Genomic DNA, 18,114 nt, shown 5'->3' on the forward strand with positions numbered 1-18,114 from the left:
CACACGCTGCTTGTTTGTGCTAAAGCCGCAGAAAGCAACACGCTGCTCAATGCCGGAACGTAAGACAGCTGCTGTCGGCTTCTTATAAAGAAAGACTTCTGCTTATCCTCTCATACAGGGAAAAAAGGAAAGATGATTTTACGGGTTTGCTCCCGCGCACGGGGACAGGGCCCGGCCGGTCGGTGGGGGGGGGGGGGCTCCCGCGCACGGGGACAGGGCCCGGCCGGTGGGGGGGGGGGCTCCCGCGCGCGGGAACAGGGCCCGGCCGGTGGGGGGGGGGGGCTCCCGCGCGCGGGAACAGGGCCCGGCCGGTGGGGGGGGGGGGGGGGCTCCCGCGCGCGGGAACAGGGCCCGGCCGGTGTGGGGGGGGGGGGGTTGCTTCCGCGCGCGGGGACAGGGCCCGGCCTGTGGGGGGGGGGCTTCCGCGCGCGGGGACAGGGCCCGGCCTGTGGGGGGGGGGGGGGGGGGGGGGGGGGGCTTCCACGCGCGGGGACAGGGCCCGGCCTGTGGGGGGGGGGGCTTCCACGCGCGGGGGACAGGGTACGGCCGGTGGGGGGGGGGGGGGGGGGCTTCCGCGCGCGGGGACAGGGCCCGGCCGGTGGGGGGGGGGGGGGGGCTTCCGCGCGCGGGGACAGGGCCCGGCCGGTGGGGGGGGGGGGGGGCTTCCGCGCGCGGGGACAGGGCCCGGCCGGTGGGGGGGGGGGGGGGGCTTCCGCGCGCGGGGACAGGGCCCGGCCGGTGGGGGGGGGGGGGGGGGGGGGCTTCCGCGCGCGGGGACAGGGCCCGGCCGGTGGGGGTGGGGGGGGGGGGGGGGCTTCCGCGCGCGGGGACAGGGCCCGGCCGGTGGGGGGGGGGCTTCCGCGCGCGGGGACAGGGCCCGGCCGGTGTGGGGGGGGGGGGGGGGGGCTCCCGCACGCGGGGACAGGGCCCGGCCGGTGTGGGGGGGGGGGGGGGGGCTCCCGCACGCGGGGACAGGGCCCGGCCGGTGGGGGGGGGGGGGGGGGGCTCCCGCACACTCTGACACCAGTTGACTTAAAAACGTTTTTTTGCCGGAGTATTCCTTTTAGTTATTATTAATAACCAGTATTAAATTCTTCACTCTAACCCCTTTCTTTTTGACACAACCCCTTTAATTTTATACATGTTCCTTCAATATTAATTCACAATGTAAAATATTTCTTTTTATTAAAGTGGATGATGCGGTACATCAGGCAGCTGTAGCATTCAGATTAGAGACTCCTCCAAACAGCCTTGCCATATATTCCCTGATGGAGGCGTCCCAAGGGTTAATGGGATAAACAGACACTAAGGAGACAAAGGCAAAAAGCTCTAACCCCATCTCCACAGCCAGGCACCAGGTGCTCCGACCTGCACAGCAAAGTACTACACACAGAAGTATGAGGACCAACACCTCTTCTGTGCAAAGCAAAATGTTTGTTCTTTGTACCATCCAAAACCCTATGCACCCTGACTATGCACAGCAGTGTCCCCCAACAGCTGTAAAGCCTCAACTCCCATCATGCTTGCAGGCATGCTAGGAGTTGTAGTTTCATAGTTGCTAGAGAATGCTGTTCTATAGCAGAGGGGTTTAACTCAGGCCCTCCAGCTGTTGCAAAACTACACTTGCCATCATGCCTGGGCACCAAAAGCTTTAGCTTTGGCTGTGCAGGCATGATGGGAAGTGTAGTTTTGCAACAGATGGAGGGCCTGAGTTTGACACCTGTGTTCTATGGTATGTAAAAACTGGATATAGCCTTCGCTTCTCCTATGTATACAGCACCAGGGGACATACAGCAGATGATAAGTAATGGAAGACAGGCGATTTTTTTTTTTTTTTTTTTTTTTTTAATAGAAGTAAATTACAAATCTCTGGCACCAGTCTATTTGAATTTTTTTTTTTTTTGCTTAACTCCCCCTTTAAGCCATAATTCTAAGAATTGCACAATCCCATCATTAATCATCACAGGATTCCTTTATTACTTTCCCAGCTCACCGCCAAAACATTGCACAATAGGAATTATCTGAAAATATTTCTCCCTGCACAAAAACACAGAAGAGAGAGATATAACCTTCCCATAGGAGCTGCGGGATGGCCAGGGCTGCTCGGGATCCAAGGAAGGTTTAATACAGATACATCGATTTCCTATTCAGATCCGAGAACACCAGACGGGCTGCAGAGTGTCCGACATGCTGACCGCATTATGTGATGTCTATTTATTAATTTATTTAATTATTAGAGGTGAGCGCAACTCAAGCATGCAGCATGTGATTCCATGCGGCTGCAGAAGTTGGATGCAGCCCTAAGGGGATGTTCACAGAGTAAAACAGGTGGAATTTTGCGGCGGAAAGTGTGCCATAGCCAGTCTATGGGAGAGTGCACGCCCACGGCAAGTGGCGGGAGGCACTTTTCCCCTCGAGTTGTGATGTCATGATTCAGAGGAAAATGCCTGTCCTGGCTGATGGACTGGCCACTCAGCCAATCAGTGACTGGAATAGCGCCCCGTCCTCCGACTGGCTGAGCAGACAGTCCATTAGCCAGGTCTTGATGTGGACACCCCAGCGGACGTCGAACGCGGATACCAATAACATATATGGTTGGCTTCAGTGCTGGGGGCTATATTATAGTGTATTTATAGCTGCATAGACGTTTTTCTGGCGATTGGTTCCCTTTAAGACAGATATACAAATTATAGACAAAAAAAGCTTCTACCACTGAATACACAGAGGAGCTCCGACCACCACAACATTGCTACACTCCAGCTGATAAATAAGGGAACTACATTATCAGCCCTTGTGCAATAGACGGCCATTTGTCCGACGGTTCCCCTCAACAAGCAGTACCGCTTTATGGAAACACGCAGGGCAGCGGCACGCCGACCACTTTCCCGTCACTGTATATGAAAGAAATACAATTCTCATGATGTCATTCCCTGATATAAAAGTCCTCACTTTGCAAATCACTAGAGCTGGCGGAGATTTCCGCTACAATTCACATCGGTTATCATGGGTGCATTACAGTAAATGTGACAGGTTCACAGGAGGCTTGTCACTCCCGCTAGGCCTCGATTACTTCAGAGAAGTGGCATCAGCAGCGCAAAGTAGGAAAGTAGAATATAAAATGGTTTAGGCCTTGTTCACACATCTGTAGTGCGGCCTGTAATTACGGACTACTTTATGAATCAGAAGTGCGCAGAAGGCGGGGCCTGTCAGGCTATGCGGGGTGATTAGCGGCTGCTAACAAGCCTCCTTGCCTGTCAATCACCTCGCAGAGTGTACCGATAGGACAGAGAGCCGTGACTAGTCACAGCCCAGATGACTAGTTCACAGCTCTCCCTCTGCCTCACACGGTATAAGTTCTCACACTGTATACTCGATTGCATTGAAGTGTATACACCACGGCCGTTGTTTTCTAGGGCCGCACAAAATAACTGACACGTATATTTTGTACAGCCGTTGTTCAGTGAACAGTAGCCGTAGAAAATAGGTCGTGTTCTCAGTGTAAAGTACGGCTCCCGGACGTACTTTACACTGTGGTCTATGGTAAATTGGACGTGAACGTGCCCATATTCCATATTAAAATCAAGTGATGTTCATCTGGCCCATACTGCAGTATTAGCTGGGTGAACATGTCAAACAACGGCCAATATTCATACCTTGTGTGAACATGGCCTGAGGTTACAAACCCACTTGCCGGATCTGCTTGCTGCGTTTTTGCAGGGAGACTCGCTGCAGATCCCGGCCCTATACTTTCAATAGCAGAGAAACTCGCAGCAGGGATGTACATCCCTGCTGCGATTTTGTCTGCAGCCCGCCCCATTAACCCCCCGGCCGCCGGACATTATACATTACCCGGTCCCCGTTCCTGCTTGCTTCGGGGCTCCCAGTGTCTTCACGGCCCAATCACGGTGCAGTATAACCTTGTGTTTATTACTTCACATTGCTGATCAGCTCCATCACATCCGCCACGTGTGAACACTGCCTGAGGGGGACGACGACTTCTGCTCAAGTATAAACAGCAGGTCACAGAGCATTGTCTAGACTGAAGACATCCGTACCCACCTCCAAGCTAGCGGCAGATACATACAGGACCGCAGCCTCTGGGCTCAGTGCATCTTATCCTCCATCTAGATTACATTTACACAGACAAAACCCTTCTTATCCAATAGCTGCAAAGAAGACCATGAGGCGTGTGAGGAGATCAGGCATGAGGTGAGGAGACCATGAGGCGTGTGGTGAGGAGATCAGGCATGAGGTGAGGAGACCATGAGGCGTGTGGTGAGGAGACCATGAGGCATGAGGTGAGGAGACCATGAGGCATGAGGTGAGGAGACCATGAGGCGTGTGAGAAGATCAGGCATGAGGTGAGGAGACCATGAGGCATGAGGTGAGGAGACCAGGCATGAGGTGAGGAGATCAGGCATGAGGTGAGGAGATCAGGCATGAGGTGAGGAGATCAGGCATGAGGTGAGGAGATCAGGCATGAGGTGAGGAGACCATGAGGCGTGTGGTGAGGAGATCAGGCATGAGGTGAGGAGACCATGAGGCGTGTGGTGAGGAGATCAGGCATGAGGTGAGGAGACCATGAGGCGTGTGGTGAGGAGATCAGGCATGAGGTGAGGAGACCATGAGGCGTGTGGTGAGGAGATCAGGCATGAGGTGAGGAGACCATGAGGCGTGTGGTGAGGAGATCAGGCATGAGGTGAGGAGACCATGAGGCGTGTGGTGAGGAGATCAGGCGGCGTGTGGTGAGGAGATCAGGCATGAGGTGGGGAAACCATAAGACATGTGAGGAGATCAGGCATAAGGTGGGGAAACGATAAGAAGTGTGAGGAGATCAGGCATGAGGTGAGGAGACCAAGAGGTGTGTGGTGCGAAGATCAGGCATGAGGTGAGGAGACCAAGAGGCGTGTGGTGAGGAGATCAGGCATGAGGTGAGGAGACCAAGAGGCGTGTGGTGAGGAGATCAGGCATGAGGTGAGGAGACCAAGAGGCATGTAAGAAGATCAGGCATGAGGTGAGGAGACTACGAGGCGTGTGGTGAGGAGATCAGGCATACGGTGAGGAGACCATGAGGCATGTGAGCAGATCAGGCATGTGGTAAGGGACTGAGCAACGTTCATTGTACAATGATTGAAGGGGTTATATTAAAGCGGAATCATCAGCAGGTTAGAAGATTCCCCTATTGCGCAGATGACGCTGAGGAAGAAGATATGTCTCCCACCTTCATCAGCCCACCTACCCTGACAGTTGGCCAAAGATTAAAGGGGTACTCCAACGAAAATCTTTTTCTTTCAAATCAACTAGTTTCAGAAAGTTATATAGATTTGTAATTTACTTCTTTTTAACCCCTTAATGATGGAGCCAATTTCCTTTTTTCATTTCTGTTTTTTCCTCCTCGTGTTTAAAAGGCCATACTTCTACTTGTATTTTTCCCGTACAGACCCATATGAGCCCTAATTTTTTTGCACCAATTTTACTTTGCAATGGCAGACTTAATTTTTGCATAAAATATGCTGTAAAAAAAAAATATATATATATTGAAAAAAAACAAAGAAACAACGCAATACTTTTTATTTGGCGGGGCTTCATTTTAACACCGTTCATCCTATGGTAAAACTGACATGTTAACCATGTTCCTCTAGTCGGTACGATTACAACGATATGCAACATGCGTAACCTTTGTATCATTTGGTCGCTTTTAAAAAAATAAAACCTTTTAAAGAAAATAAATGTTCCTTAAAATTGCTCTATTATTATAGCGTTTTATCCTCTGGTCTATGGGGCTGTGTCTTTTGCGCCATGATCTGCACTTTCTATCAATACCTTGATTGCGTATATGCGACGCTTTGATGGCTTCTTACAACTTTGGCGGGTTTTTGAGCTTGCGCCGTTTACCGCGAGATCAGGAATAAGAGAATTAAATAGTTTGGGTGATTACACATGCGGCGGTACAAAAAATGTTTGTTTATAAAATGGGAAAGGGGGGGGGGGTGATTCAGACTTTTATTAGGCGAGGGGATTTTTTTTTATTAATAAAATGTTTTGGTTTTTTTTAACATACATTAATTAGAAGCCTCCTGGGGGATTTCTAATACAACTATACTGATCCCTCATAGAGATTAGTGTGGTATGCATTATACAGCACTGATCCATGAGATCGGTGCTCCATTGGTCTGGCCTGCTGCAGACCAGATCAATAGAATATCAAGATGGGATCAGTGTCATTCCGATGTTTAGGCCTGGGTAGGCAAGTTGAAGAAATCCCCCTCCATGATCACAGGCGACACTTAGGGCCCTATCACACATTACAATTATTGTGCAAAAAAAAATAAAATAAAAAAAAAAAATCAGTGTATAGTACAAATGTAAACAATGGTTTGCTGACAATGCAGGACCAACAAGAAAACATTTGTGTCTTATTGATCGTTGATTTTGTGCCAACACCAAAATAATCGTTACTCGTTCGCTGATCGTTCAGGGTAATTCCACATTGTTCGTTTTTTAGATGGAAGATGGAGTAAATGACCGTAGAAACAACCGTAACTAATGACTATCGTTCTGTGCAATACGGTAAGTAGCTTGCAATCGTTTATTGTTAAAAGTTTCTTTATCCAATACAGGGATGGGGGAACCTTCGGCCGATGGGAATTGTAGTTTTACAACAGCTGGAGAGCCAAGGTTCCCCATCCCTGGCCTAACAGGACCCCCCACTTCTACCATGCCAGCTCCTATTGTGCCCCCCTGATGTGCTGCTTTGGGTGAGGCCCCCCACTTAATTTCAGCACCTAGGGGGGAATCTAGAACCCATCAGTATGAGGTCCCCCAACCAACCCCCGGCAGTTGTGGCCCCAGGACTCTAGGACCCATCAGTCTGAGGTCTCCCCCAGTCCTTCCCAGCAGCTGTGGCCCCAGGACTCTAGGACCCATCAGTCAGGGGCCCCTGAGGCTCATGTGATGCTACAGATCACGTTGTCTCTCTGCAGCAGGATACAGCTGTCAGTATGGCCGGGCAGCAGACAAGGCCGCACCGGCCGTTACCGCACAGTGTGACCGCGTCCCTCCCCCCGGCTGCGGTACCTGTACGCCAGGGTCATGCACTCCAGCAGCTTGGTCAGGGAGGCGTCTATGGACAGGTGGCATGTGCTGGTCTTGCCGAAGCTGTACGTCTGGCAGGCCTTCTCGTTCACCGTGTCGAAGTCGTAGCCTTTCTTGGGCGGGTGCTCGCTGTGCGGGGACGACACCATGAAGTGGCCGCTGTGGATGATCTGCGCCTCGGTGCTGTCCAGCTTCTTGAGCAGCAAGTTGGGCTCGTCCATGTCCGAGTCATCGTCCGGCTCCTGCTTCACCATGACGGCCGCGGCGTGTGCCTGGCGCATGGGCAGCGCTTTAGCCATCATCATCGCTGCAGGAGCGGCCAGAACCGGGACATTCCCGGCCACCGAACCGACTGCTACCACCACCGCCGCCGCCTGCGTTATTGTCACCGACCAGGCGGGGCTAACAGGGGCCTCACTAACGTCACGCATCCTCCAGCCAATCAGCAAGGGCTGCGCTGCAAAATATGGCAAGGGGGGCGGGGTCTCGTACGCGATTGGCTGCGATGTGGACCGGCCCCCCGACAACGCCCACTCTGTCGTTGACGTGTGGTTCCTGGGTGTGAGTGTGTGTTGTGCTGCTGCTTCCACTTTCTATTGTTTCCTGTACTGTACCGGCTGGTGATGGGGACCGGTCCTCACAGCTGCCCCTGCACAGGTCACGTGTCCCTTAAAAGTAGGGAACCTTGCAAAACTACAACTCCCATCATGCCTGGACAGCCTTTGGCTGTCCAGGCATGATGGGAGTTGTAGTTTTGCAACAGCTGGAGGGCCAAGGTCCCCTGCCCTAGTGTGAGGCTACAGGGTCACCCAGCCCCCTCCATGACTATAACAATGCATACCCCCAGCCCTCCCCAATACACATCTATTAGAACCTCTAAATGTGCCCACACATAGGGGAGGTGGGAAAAAACTGCGCGCCATGACAATATTAACCCTTTGAGGACCAAAATGACCCAGTGGACCGCGCAAATTTTCATTTTTGCACTTTCGTTTTCCCTCCTCCCCTTCTAAGAGCTCCAGCACTCTCAGTTTTCTATCTACAGGCCATGTAATGGCTTATTTGTTACAGGAATAGTTGTACTGTGTAATGGCGTCTTCCATTCTACCATAACATGTATGACGGAATCCCAAATATATTATTTATGAAGATATAAATAGGTGAAATCGTAAAAAAGAATGCAATATGGTAACGTTTGGGGGGTTCCTGTGTCTACGTAATACACTATATGGTAACAGCGACATGATACTATTATTCTATAGGTCAGTCCGAACACAACCATATGCAGGTTACACAGATTCTCTAATGTTATATATATATATATTTTTTTTTTTATGAAATCCTTTTTTTTTTTTGTTGCAATTAATTATTAATAAAATGGGCCTATTGTGACGCTTTTATTTTTTCACCACGCGGCTGTATGAGATGTCATTTTTTGCACCATGATCTCTAATTTTTATTAATACCATATTTTTGTAGATCAGAGGTTTTGATCACTTTTTATTAATTTTTTTTTTATATATAATGTAACATAAAATCGGTAATTCTGGTGCTTTTTTCCCTCTTGCAATGACGCTTGTAATATTTTAATAGATCAGAGAATTACGCACGCTACGGTATATTATATGTTTATTTATTTATATATTTTTTATATGTTTTATTGATATAATGGGAAAGGGGGGTGATTTTAACTTTTATTGGGGGAGGGGATTTGGGGTATTTATAAAGACATTTTTACTCTTTTTTTTTTTTACACATTTTAAGTCCCCCTGGGAGACTTTTACATCCAATTATTAGATTATACACACTGATCATTGCTATGCCATAGTCATGGCATTGATCAGTGTGATAGGTGTTCTGCTCATTGAGCCTGTGGCAGACTCAAGCAACAGAGCGCCGATCAGACCGCACAAAAGAAGGTGAGAGACCTCCTGCAGTCCGTTAAAACGATTGGGACCCTCGCACTCACACTGCGGGGGTCACGATCGGTAAGTGACAGGGGACGTCCCCTGTCACTTACACTTAAAGGCCGCGGTCGCTGCGTTTTAGGGGTTAATGACACACTGAGCGCGATCACTGCAGCCTGTCATTAACGGTGAGGTGCCGGCCCCCACCTCCTATGAAGCGCGCTCCACTCCACAGCGTGCTTTATAGCTCAGGACGTACCGGTACGCCCAGGATTGTCTGGTGACAGTGATTCCGGAGGCATACTGGTACGTCCTGGGTCGTCTAGGGGTTAAAATCAGACAACCAGGTTTTGGGGTCAGGGCCCGTGTCAGAACAGAGCTTACCTGGGCAAGTACCGGGGCCCACAGCACATCTAGGGGCCCAGAGAGGGAGAGGAGCCCAGTTTTCTAATGTTCAGCCTCATTGCAGATTAATGCACAAATATACGGAGGTGTGAATGAGGCCTAACTTCCAGTGACATCTTACCAGAAAGTATGGGTATTGGGGCAATCCCAGATACTGCGCCAAATATCTATGGCCGGTGGTATACGTGTCCTGAAGTGACATATTCTCTCCCTGGGGAAGGAGGTAAGGCTGGGTTCACACTACATTTTTTTCATCTGTTTTTTGCAACAAAAAAAAAACGGATTCATGTGTGTGCATCAGTTTTGATCCGATTTTCCATTGAATTCCACTATAAAAAAAAAAACGAATCAAAACCGACAGAAAAATAAGGTTGACTACGTTTTTGTGTACGTTGAAAAAACGGATCCATTTTGATCCGTTGTTGTTGTTGTTTTTTTATATATATAATGGAAGTCAATAGAAAAATGGAACAAACACACATGCATCCGTTTTTTTTTCATCCGTTTTTCATCTGTTTTTTGCAAAAAAAAAAAAACTGATAAAAAAACGGATTGAAAAAACGTAGTGTGAACCCAGCCTAAGATTAAACCAGATATGCCCTGTGCCTTGTGTTATGCTAGGTCTCGCATAATCCATCCAGGATTTTATCGCTGCCTCAGAATGGACGCCCATTGCATAACATTATCCTGTGATACTAAGAACCGCTATGTGAACGTCCTATGCAAAACAAGAAGCCATCCGAGGCTCAGGTCCCACCAACTCTCCATAGCTGTTAGAGGGGGTTTCTCTTGTCGAGTAAGGGAAGCAGAAAGACCCCCAGACCCGCCTGGCTCACCCTCTGGGCCCTATTCCACTGGACGATTATCGTTCAGATTATCGTTAAATCGCTCTAATCTAAACGATAATCGTTCAGTTGAAATGCAGTTAACGATTAACGACCGAACGAGAAATCGTTGATCGATTTATAAGACCTGGACCTATTTTTATCGTTGCTCGTTCGCAAAACGTTCGCATTGAATAAGACGTCGTTCAGTCGTTCGCAATAGATACGAACGCAATAGCGAATAAATAGCGAAGAAAAACTGTCGCAATTACGATCATAAGTAACGATTATTGTTCAATGGAAATGAGTGAACGTTTTCAGGTCTTTCGCAATAGCGGTCGTTTGAGATCGTTAATCGTTAACGATTATGCAAACGATAATCGTCCGGTGGAATAGGGCCCTCTGTATACCATTCTCCCTCCTAACACTATAGAGTTTATTATCTGTGCCCTGAGGGGGGCTCCAGCTGGTCCCATAAGCGTGCCCTGCTACATAATAAGCGTGTCAGCCCCAGGGTTCCTGACTACGTTCCTGATAACTCAGTCTGGGTCATTACACCCTTGGTCAGGCCGGGACTTGCAGCCATAATACAGATACAAACCATAGATTAGTGTCACACAAGCACGTTTTTCACCTGTATTACATCTGTTTTTTTGTAGATTATAATGCAAATCTGCGGCTAAAGGACATTGACCAATATCATACGCACTAGTTTCATCCATTTTTTGTTCAAAATATAACAAATAAAATCGACGGAAATGGATTGAAGGGGGTTTTCTAGCAAAACATACCGATAAGCTATGATAATCTATCCAGAGCAGCAGCAAATCCCCCATAGAAAACTGCTGCTGCTCTGCACAGTTCCTGACATGGACAGAGGTGGCAGCAGAGAGCACTGTGTCAGACTGGAAAGAATACACCACTTCCTGCAGATCACACAGCAGCTGATAAGTACTGGGAGACTGGAGATTTTTACATAGAAGTAAATTACAAATCTTTAAAACTCTCTGACACCAGTTGATTTGAAAGCAACAAATTTTTGCCGGAGTTCCCTTTTAACAGAGCAGCTGCTGCCGGCTCCATTCCTTGTGTAGTGTGGACCTAAACAGCTGATCTTCAGGGGTGGTGGGTGTCAGTACTAGTGATCAGCCAGTAGTATTCGATTGAATACTACACTTTTCAAACTATTTGTTTTCAATTAAATATTCGATCGAAAACACAGTAAAAATTTGATTGGCCCTCCCATCCCCCGGCACTTTTTTTCAGCCAACAAACATGCAAGGGGGGGAGGGACAGGCACTAGGAATAGGCAGGAATAAGAAAAACAACCTCTAACTGTGATTGGCTGGCTAAACCATGTGACCTCCTGAGTATAAGAATAGGGGATTTCAGATTCGTGTCACTTGCTGTTTGGCGCTAGAGAGGGACAGACTGTATACCAGGGAGAGAAAGCTTTTAGATGAAGTTAGGTAGGAAGGGATCCCCGAAATCCCTTGTTTATAGACTATAGACTATAATTTATATAATTATATAGTTTATAGTCCCATAGACTATAATGGGATTCGATATTTGATTGAATAGTTGAATATCGGGGGCTATTCGAATCGAATTTTGAATATTTCACTGACTGATGAGTAATCCTGTAGGTGGCTAAGTATAGATAGTCACATCTCAAGCCCTAAATGACATACATCCAGTATGAAAAGAAGGGAGACAGGGGGCGCTTCCTCGTATAATAAAAGATGGCCAGGTGGATGGAAAGGAGATCTGACAGGGATCCACTCACCTGGGTAGGTTGTGCGAAAATTAGGCACAACTCTAAATGCAGCATGAAAGGGTGTACTCCGCAGCTGTACTGGGGGACATCACCACCGACGGTGGGAGAAGTAAATGCAGATGAGTAGTCAACCGACTACAGGACCAAGGATCAAATCCACACCAGAATACGGTAAGCGCAGGAGTGTACACAATTTGCACACGGCGGTGCATCCAGAAGTCATCCAAGGAGTAGATGGCGTAATAACTAAATGATCTTTTATTGCAACGCGTTTCGGCCCTATATTATTCAACATGGGCCTTTCTCAAGCATACAAAGCAGACACTGCATAGGGTATATATAGGCACAACTTGATGACATCATGTGGGAGTTCCGGGTCAGTGACCTCAGGAAGTCCAAACTCAGAGTAAACAAACATAAGCACATGGTGGATGGACATAAACAAATATGCCCATGTGGCCAGAGTGAACAGATATGAATACATGCAAAAAACAATCAAATAAAAAATATATACAAATAGATATAAACTCATGATAGGTAAGAGGCATCAATCCATAGGTCTGTAAAGTTCCCGAAATATACTACTATAAATTCATATTAAAAATGGGTGAGTAGGCAAACATGTGTTTTTTCCGCTATGTGTAGGAAAAAACACATGTTTGCCTACTCACCCATTTTTAATATGAATTTATAGTAGTATATTTCGGGAACTTTACAGACCTATGGATTGATGCCTCTTACCTATCATGAGTTTATATCTATTTGTATATATTTTTTATTTGATTGTTTTTTGCATGTATTCATATCTGTTCACTCTGGCCACATGGGCATATTTGTTTATGTCCATCCACCATGTGCTTATGTTTGTTTACTCTGAGTTTGGACTTCCTGAGGTCACTGACCCGGAACTCCCACATGATGTCATCAAGTTGTGCCTATATATACCCTATGCAGTGTCTGCTTTGTATGCTTGAGAAAGGCCCATGTTGAATAATATAGGGCCGAAACGCGTTGCAATAAAAGATCATTTAGTTATTACGCCATCTACTCCTTGGATGACTTCTGGATGCACCGCCGTGTGCAAATTGTGTACACTCCTGCGCTTACCGTATTCTGGTGTGGATTTGATCCTTGGTCCTGTAGTCGGTTGACTACTCATCTGCATATACATCCAGTATAGTAGAGGTTGCCATGATCTTTCCATGTTTTTGCAGCTTGTGTAAGATCCTTCATTTAGCTGAAAAGGTTTATCATTTTATTCCATACAATAGATTAACCACTGCAAAGAGAGAGAAAAAAAATCTCAGTGCAGCAAGCACCCCCTCTAGTGGTCAGACATGAAATAACCACAATATCTATTTACATGGCACATAAATTATTCTTTGTCTATTTAGTTATATAGAGGCCACAGTCACTCAGCTGGGAGGATGCAGCTTTCTCCATGTGAATTCTAATACAAGTGACATTTGCCACAATAATATATTGAGACTGAGTTGCTTAACCCCTTAAGGTCAAATCCAATTTTCGTTTCTGCGCTTTTGCTTTTTCCACTTTATGTTTAAAAGGCCATAGCACTTGCTTTTTTTTTTTACCTAGAGACCCACATGAGCCCTCATTTTTTGCGACACCAATTGTACTTTGCAATGACTGACTTTATTTTCCCATAAAATATGCTGCGAAACGGGGAAAAAAATCATTTGCGCTGTCAAATTGAAAAAAAAAAAAAAATTTTATGTCAGGGAGTTACGTGTTTACGCCATTCACCCTGGTAAAACTGACATGTTATGTACGTTTCTCAAGTCGTCACGATATGTAACATGTATAACTTTTATTGTATCTGATGGCTTTTAAAAAATTCAAACCATTGTTAACAAATATATGTTCCTTAATATCGCTCCATTCCCAGGCTTATAGCGCTTTTATCCTTTGGTCTATGGGGCTGTGTCAGGTGTCATTTTTTGCGCCATGATGTGTTCTTTCTATCGGTACCTTGATTGCGCATATGCGACTTTTTGATCGCTTTTTATTTCATTTTTTCTGGATTTGATGCGACCAAAAATGCGCAATTTTGCACTTTGGAATTTTTTTGTACTGACGCCGTTTACCGTGCGAGATCAGGAATGTGATAATTTAATCGTTTGGGCGATTACGCGCGAGGCGATACCAAATACTCTTATTTATTTGTTTATTTATTTATTTATATTTATAAAATGGGAAAAGGGGGGTGATTTGGACTTTTATTATTTTTTTTACATTAACAAGAAGTCCCCCTGGGGGACTTGTATATACACAGCAATGATCAGTGAGATCGGTGATACATTGCTTTGGCCTGCTGCAGGCCAGTGCAATGTATTGCCGAGCCGGGATCAGCGTCGTTGCGACGCTGAGGCCTAGGAAACGGGCAGAAGGACGGATCTCCCCTCCGCGATCGCATTTCGGGGTTGAGATCCGACCCACTAGACACCAGGGACGTGCGGAGCAAAGCATCTAAATGCAGCTGTCAGGTTTGACAGCTGCATTTAGAGGCTTAATTATCCGGCGCAGCAACCAGGACCCGCGCCGGCTAATAGAGGCGCTCCCTGGCTGCAGATAGGGGGGACCCCTCTCTGAACTCTCCCCGCTGCACCATGATGTATCAGATACGTCATGGGTCGCTAAGCGGTTAAACCTTTCCTCTCTCTAATCTTATAAAAGGTTTACTGCCTAGAAAGAGCAGAGAGTGATACCCATCAGTATATCTTAAAGGGGTTATCCAACGCTACAAAAACATGGTCACTTTCCCCCCTCTCTTGTCTCCAGTTTGGGTGGGGTTTGATACCCAGTTCCATTGAAGTAAATGGAGCTTAATTGCAAACCACACCTGACCTGGAGACAAGAGCGGTGGGAAAGTGGCCATGTTTTTGTAGCGCTGGATAACATCTTTAAGCTCCATTCACTTCAATGGAACAGAGTTACAAAACCTGCAACCAAACTGGAGACAAGAGTGGTGCTGACTCTGGAAGAAAGTGGTCATGTTTTGTAGAGCTAGAAAACCCCTTTAAAGAGGTTGTCCAGCGAAAATCTTTTGCATTTTGTAATTTACTTCTATTAAAAAAATCTCAAGTCTTCCTATACTTACTAGCTGCTGTATGTCCTACAGGAAATGTTGTTGTTATTTTCAGTCTGACACAGTGCTCTCTGCTGACATCTCTGTCCGAGACAGGAACTGATTTTCTATGGGGATTCATATAAAAGTGAGACAGAGTTCCTATCTCGGCAAGAGATGTCAGCAGAGAGCGCTGTGTCAGACTGAAAAGAAAACAACATTTCCTGCATGACATACAGTAGCTGATAAGTATGGGAAGACTTGATTTTTTTTTTAATAGAAGTAAATATAAATCTATATAACTTTCTGATATCAGTTGATTTGAAAGAAAAAGATTTTCGCTGGACAACCCCTTTAAAGTGTACCTGTCATAATGGCCCACAGCCGGATCAGCCGCAAGTTCCCTAATTCTCTAAGTCTCCAAGGAACTTGTGACCCCCATATGATCCAATCAATTACTGTAGCAATAAATCACTTTTTGCCCCACTGCCAAATATGTAGGTGCCATATGAATAAAAATTATGTTAAGTTGGTTTTCAGGATTTATTCTTTTAATTTTAGTCACTGATATTGTTACAGAATCCAAAAACTTTAAAATCACTTAAAAAAATTAAAAATTTAAATCCTTAAAAGTACATTATATTCTGCTTATCACTTAACTTTATGGCATCCACCATCCATTTGCACATTTGTCCCATTCATCAATACCAGCCTCATTGTCCCGATTTTTGCAATCACTAATGCATTAAAGTAACTGCGTTTTTTCATAACGATCAACATTTAGGCAAAGAGATATCATTTGGAAAAATCTTTATTGCGATCGTTTTAAGATCGCTTAAGCCCATCTCACACACGTGAAAGACTGTTTACACGAAGCGATCTGCGAATTTTTAGCGAAGGACCAATGCCGATTTAAGAACATGTTGAAGGATCACAATGAACGATTTGTCGCTCACCGCTTGATCGTTTGCTGTGTCTACACAAGCCGATTGTCGCTCAAATGCGATAGTTATCGCGAAAAATTTTAACGATAATCGTTCCGTTTAAACGTTCCCTTAGGGCCCTATTACACAGGACGATTATTGTGCAGAAAATCGTTATATCGTTCGAATTCAGTGTAATTGCAAGCGACAATCGAAAAAACGTTTGTGTGTCGTTCATTTAGATTTGACCCCAAAATCATCGTTAATCGTTTTGCTAATTGTTCGCTGTAATTCCACGTTTGTTTGCTAATCATTCAGTGTAATTTCACATCCTTCCTTCAGTTGCCGGGATCAGATGGAGTAAATGATCTTTTGTAACTAACGACTATCGTTCTGTGTAATATGGTGAAAGAAACAGACTATAAACAGAGAACAGGTCATAAAGGAAAGACTGAGATTTCTCCTCTTTTCAAATCCATTCCTGGCTTTGGCTTCAAATCTTTGAGAAATAATCTGTCCGATAATCTTTCTGTGTAAATGGACCCTTAGGGCCCTATTCCGATTAGTGTTCAGATTATCCTTAAGTCGTTTGAATCTAAACGATAATCGTTCAGTTGAATAGCAGTTAACGATTAACGTCTGAACGAGAAATCGTTGATCATTTAATAAGACCTGGACCTATTTTTATCGTTGCTCGTTCGCAAATCGTTCGCATTGAATAAGACATGGTTCGGTCGTTCGCAGTAGTGACGAACGCAATAGCGACGACAAGACGACCGCAAGAACCATCATAAGTAACCATTATCGTTCCATGTAAATGGGTGAACGATTTCAGGTCTTTCGTAATAGCGGCCGTTTGGATTGTTTATCATTAACGATTATGCGAACGATAATCGTCCTGTGGAATAGGGCCCTTAGGGTCCTATTAGATGAAGCGATTTTTACCAATTACTGATCACGATCACAAACAAGATTGTTTATCATTAACCTGAAATCATTCACCGTATCACACAGAATGAAAGTCGTTAGTTAGGATCCTTACTACACTTAATCCATCTGATCCCAGCAAAAGAAGAAACGATTTGGAATTACACCGACAATTAGGGAACGAATGTGGAATTGCAACGAACGATTAACAATAATTTTAGGGTCAGATCTAAATGAATGATCAACGACACACAAACAATTTTTCTATTGTTGCCTGCAATTACATGGAACGATTATTGTTTAAATTAGCACGATAAAATGATTTTCCGCACGATAATCGCACCGTGTAAAAGGGCCCTAACTCAATCTAGGAGTCTTACAACATTGACTGAGGATTTTATGTCAAACCAAACAATATCTCCAAAAGAAAAGATTTTCCATCTGCAGACAGCTGTTTCACACTTGTTGCCCCTCTTCAGGGTATTAGCTGGCTAGTGCGAGGTCTATTGATGTGGGTACCCAATACCCTGAAGAGGGGCAACAACTCTGAAACAGCTGTCTGCAGATGGAAAATCTTCCCTTTTGGAGAGATTGTTTGGCATAAAATTCTCAATGTTCTAAGGCCCCATTCACACGTCCTTGTCAGTTTTTACTGTCAGGAAATCCTGATCAGGAAACCTCAAATGTCATCAGGAAAGTAATCAGTAATCCGTTTTTACCTTCAGGAAACCATCAGGAAAAACCTTCAGGATTTCCTAATGAGAATAAAAAAATAGGACATGATGGGAGATGCAAACTGGATGGTCACAGCTTGCAGAACTACAACTCCCATCATGCCCGGCTGACAGGTCATGATGGGAATTGTACTTCTGCAGTCTGTGGCCACCCAGGTTGCAGGGCATGATGGGAGTTGTACTTCTGCAACCTTCATGGCCACAGGCTGCAGAAGTACAACTCCCATCATGACCTGCTGCCAGGTTATGATGGGAGTCATGATGGCCATCTCACCTGTCCGGGCCTGATGTAGAGATCGGCGGCGGCGCTGCTCCGGTCGGGGGGAAATCGGCGCTGAAGGTCCGGGGGGCCGGAATTGGTGATCCCTGGCGCTGCTCCGATCCGGAGGAGGGACGGTGGCGCTGATGGCCCGGAGACAGAGGCGGACGATGGCGGA

At 46.2% G+C, this 18,114-nt stretch overlaps 1 protein-coding gene across 1 annotated transcript in view; it reads right to left on the reverse strand.

Annotated features, from left to right (window-relative positions):
• Window positions 1–7,490, reverse strand: part of MLXIP (MLX interacting protein) — a 67,841-nt gene extending 60,351 nt beyond the window's left edge. The window contains 1 exon segment of the mRNA XM_069960879.1: window positions 7,078–7,490. Within this exon segment, the coding sequence (XP_069816980.1) occupies window positions 7,078–7,400 (323 nt within the window). The 5' untranslated portion in view covers window positions 7,401–7,490.
• Window positions 7,491–18,114: the final 10,624 nt, after the last annotated feature.

The sequence above is a fragment of the Dendropsophus ebraccatus genome, chromosome 3 (genome assembly GCF_027789765.1).
Source record: "Dendropsophus ebraccatus isolate aDenEbr1 chromosome 3, aDenEbr1.pat, whole genome shotgun sequence".
Lineage (NCBI taxonomy): Eukaryota > Metazoa > Chordata > Amphibia > Anura > Hylidae > Dendropsophus > Dendropsophus ebraccatus.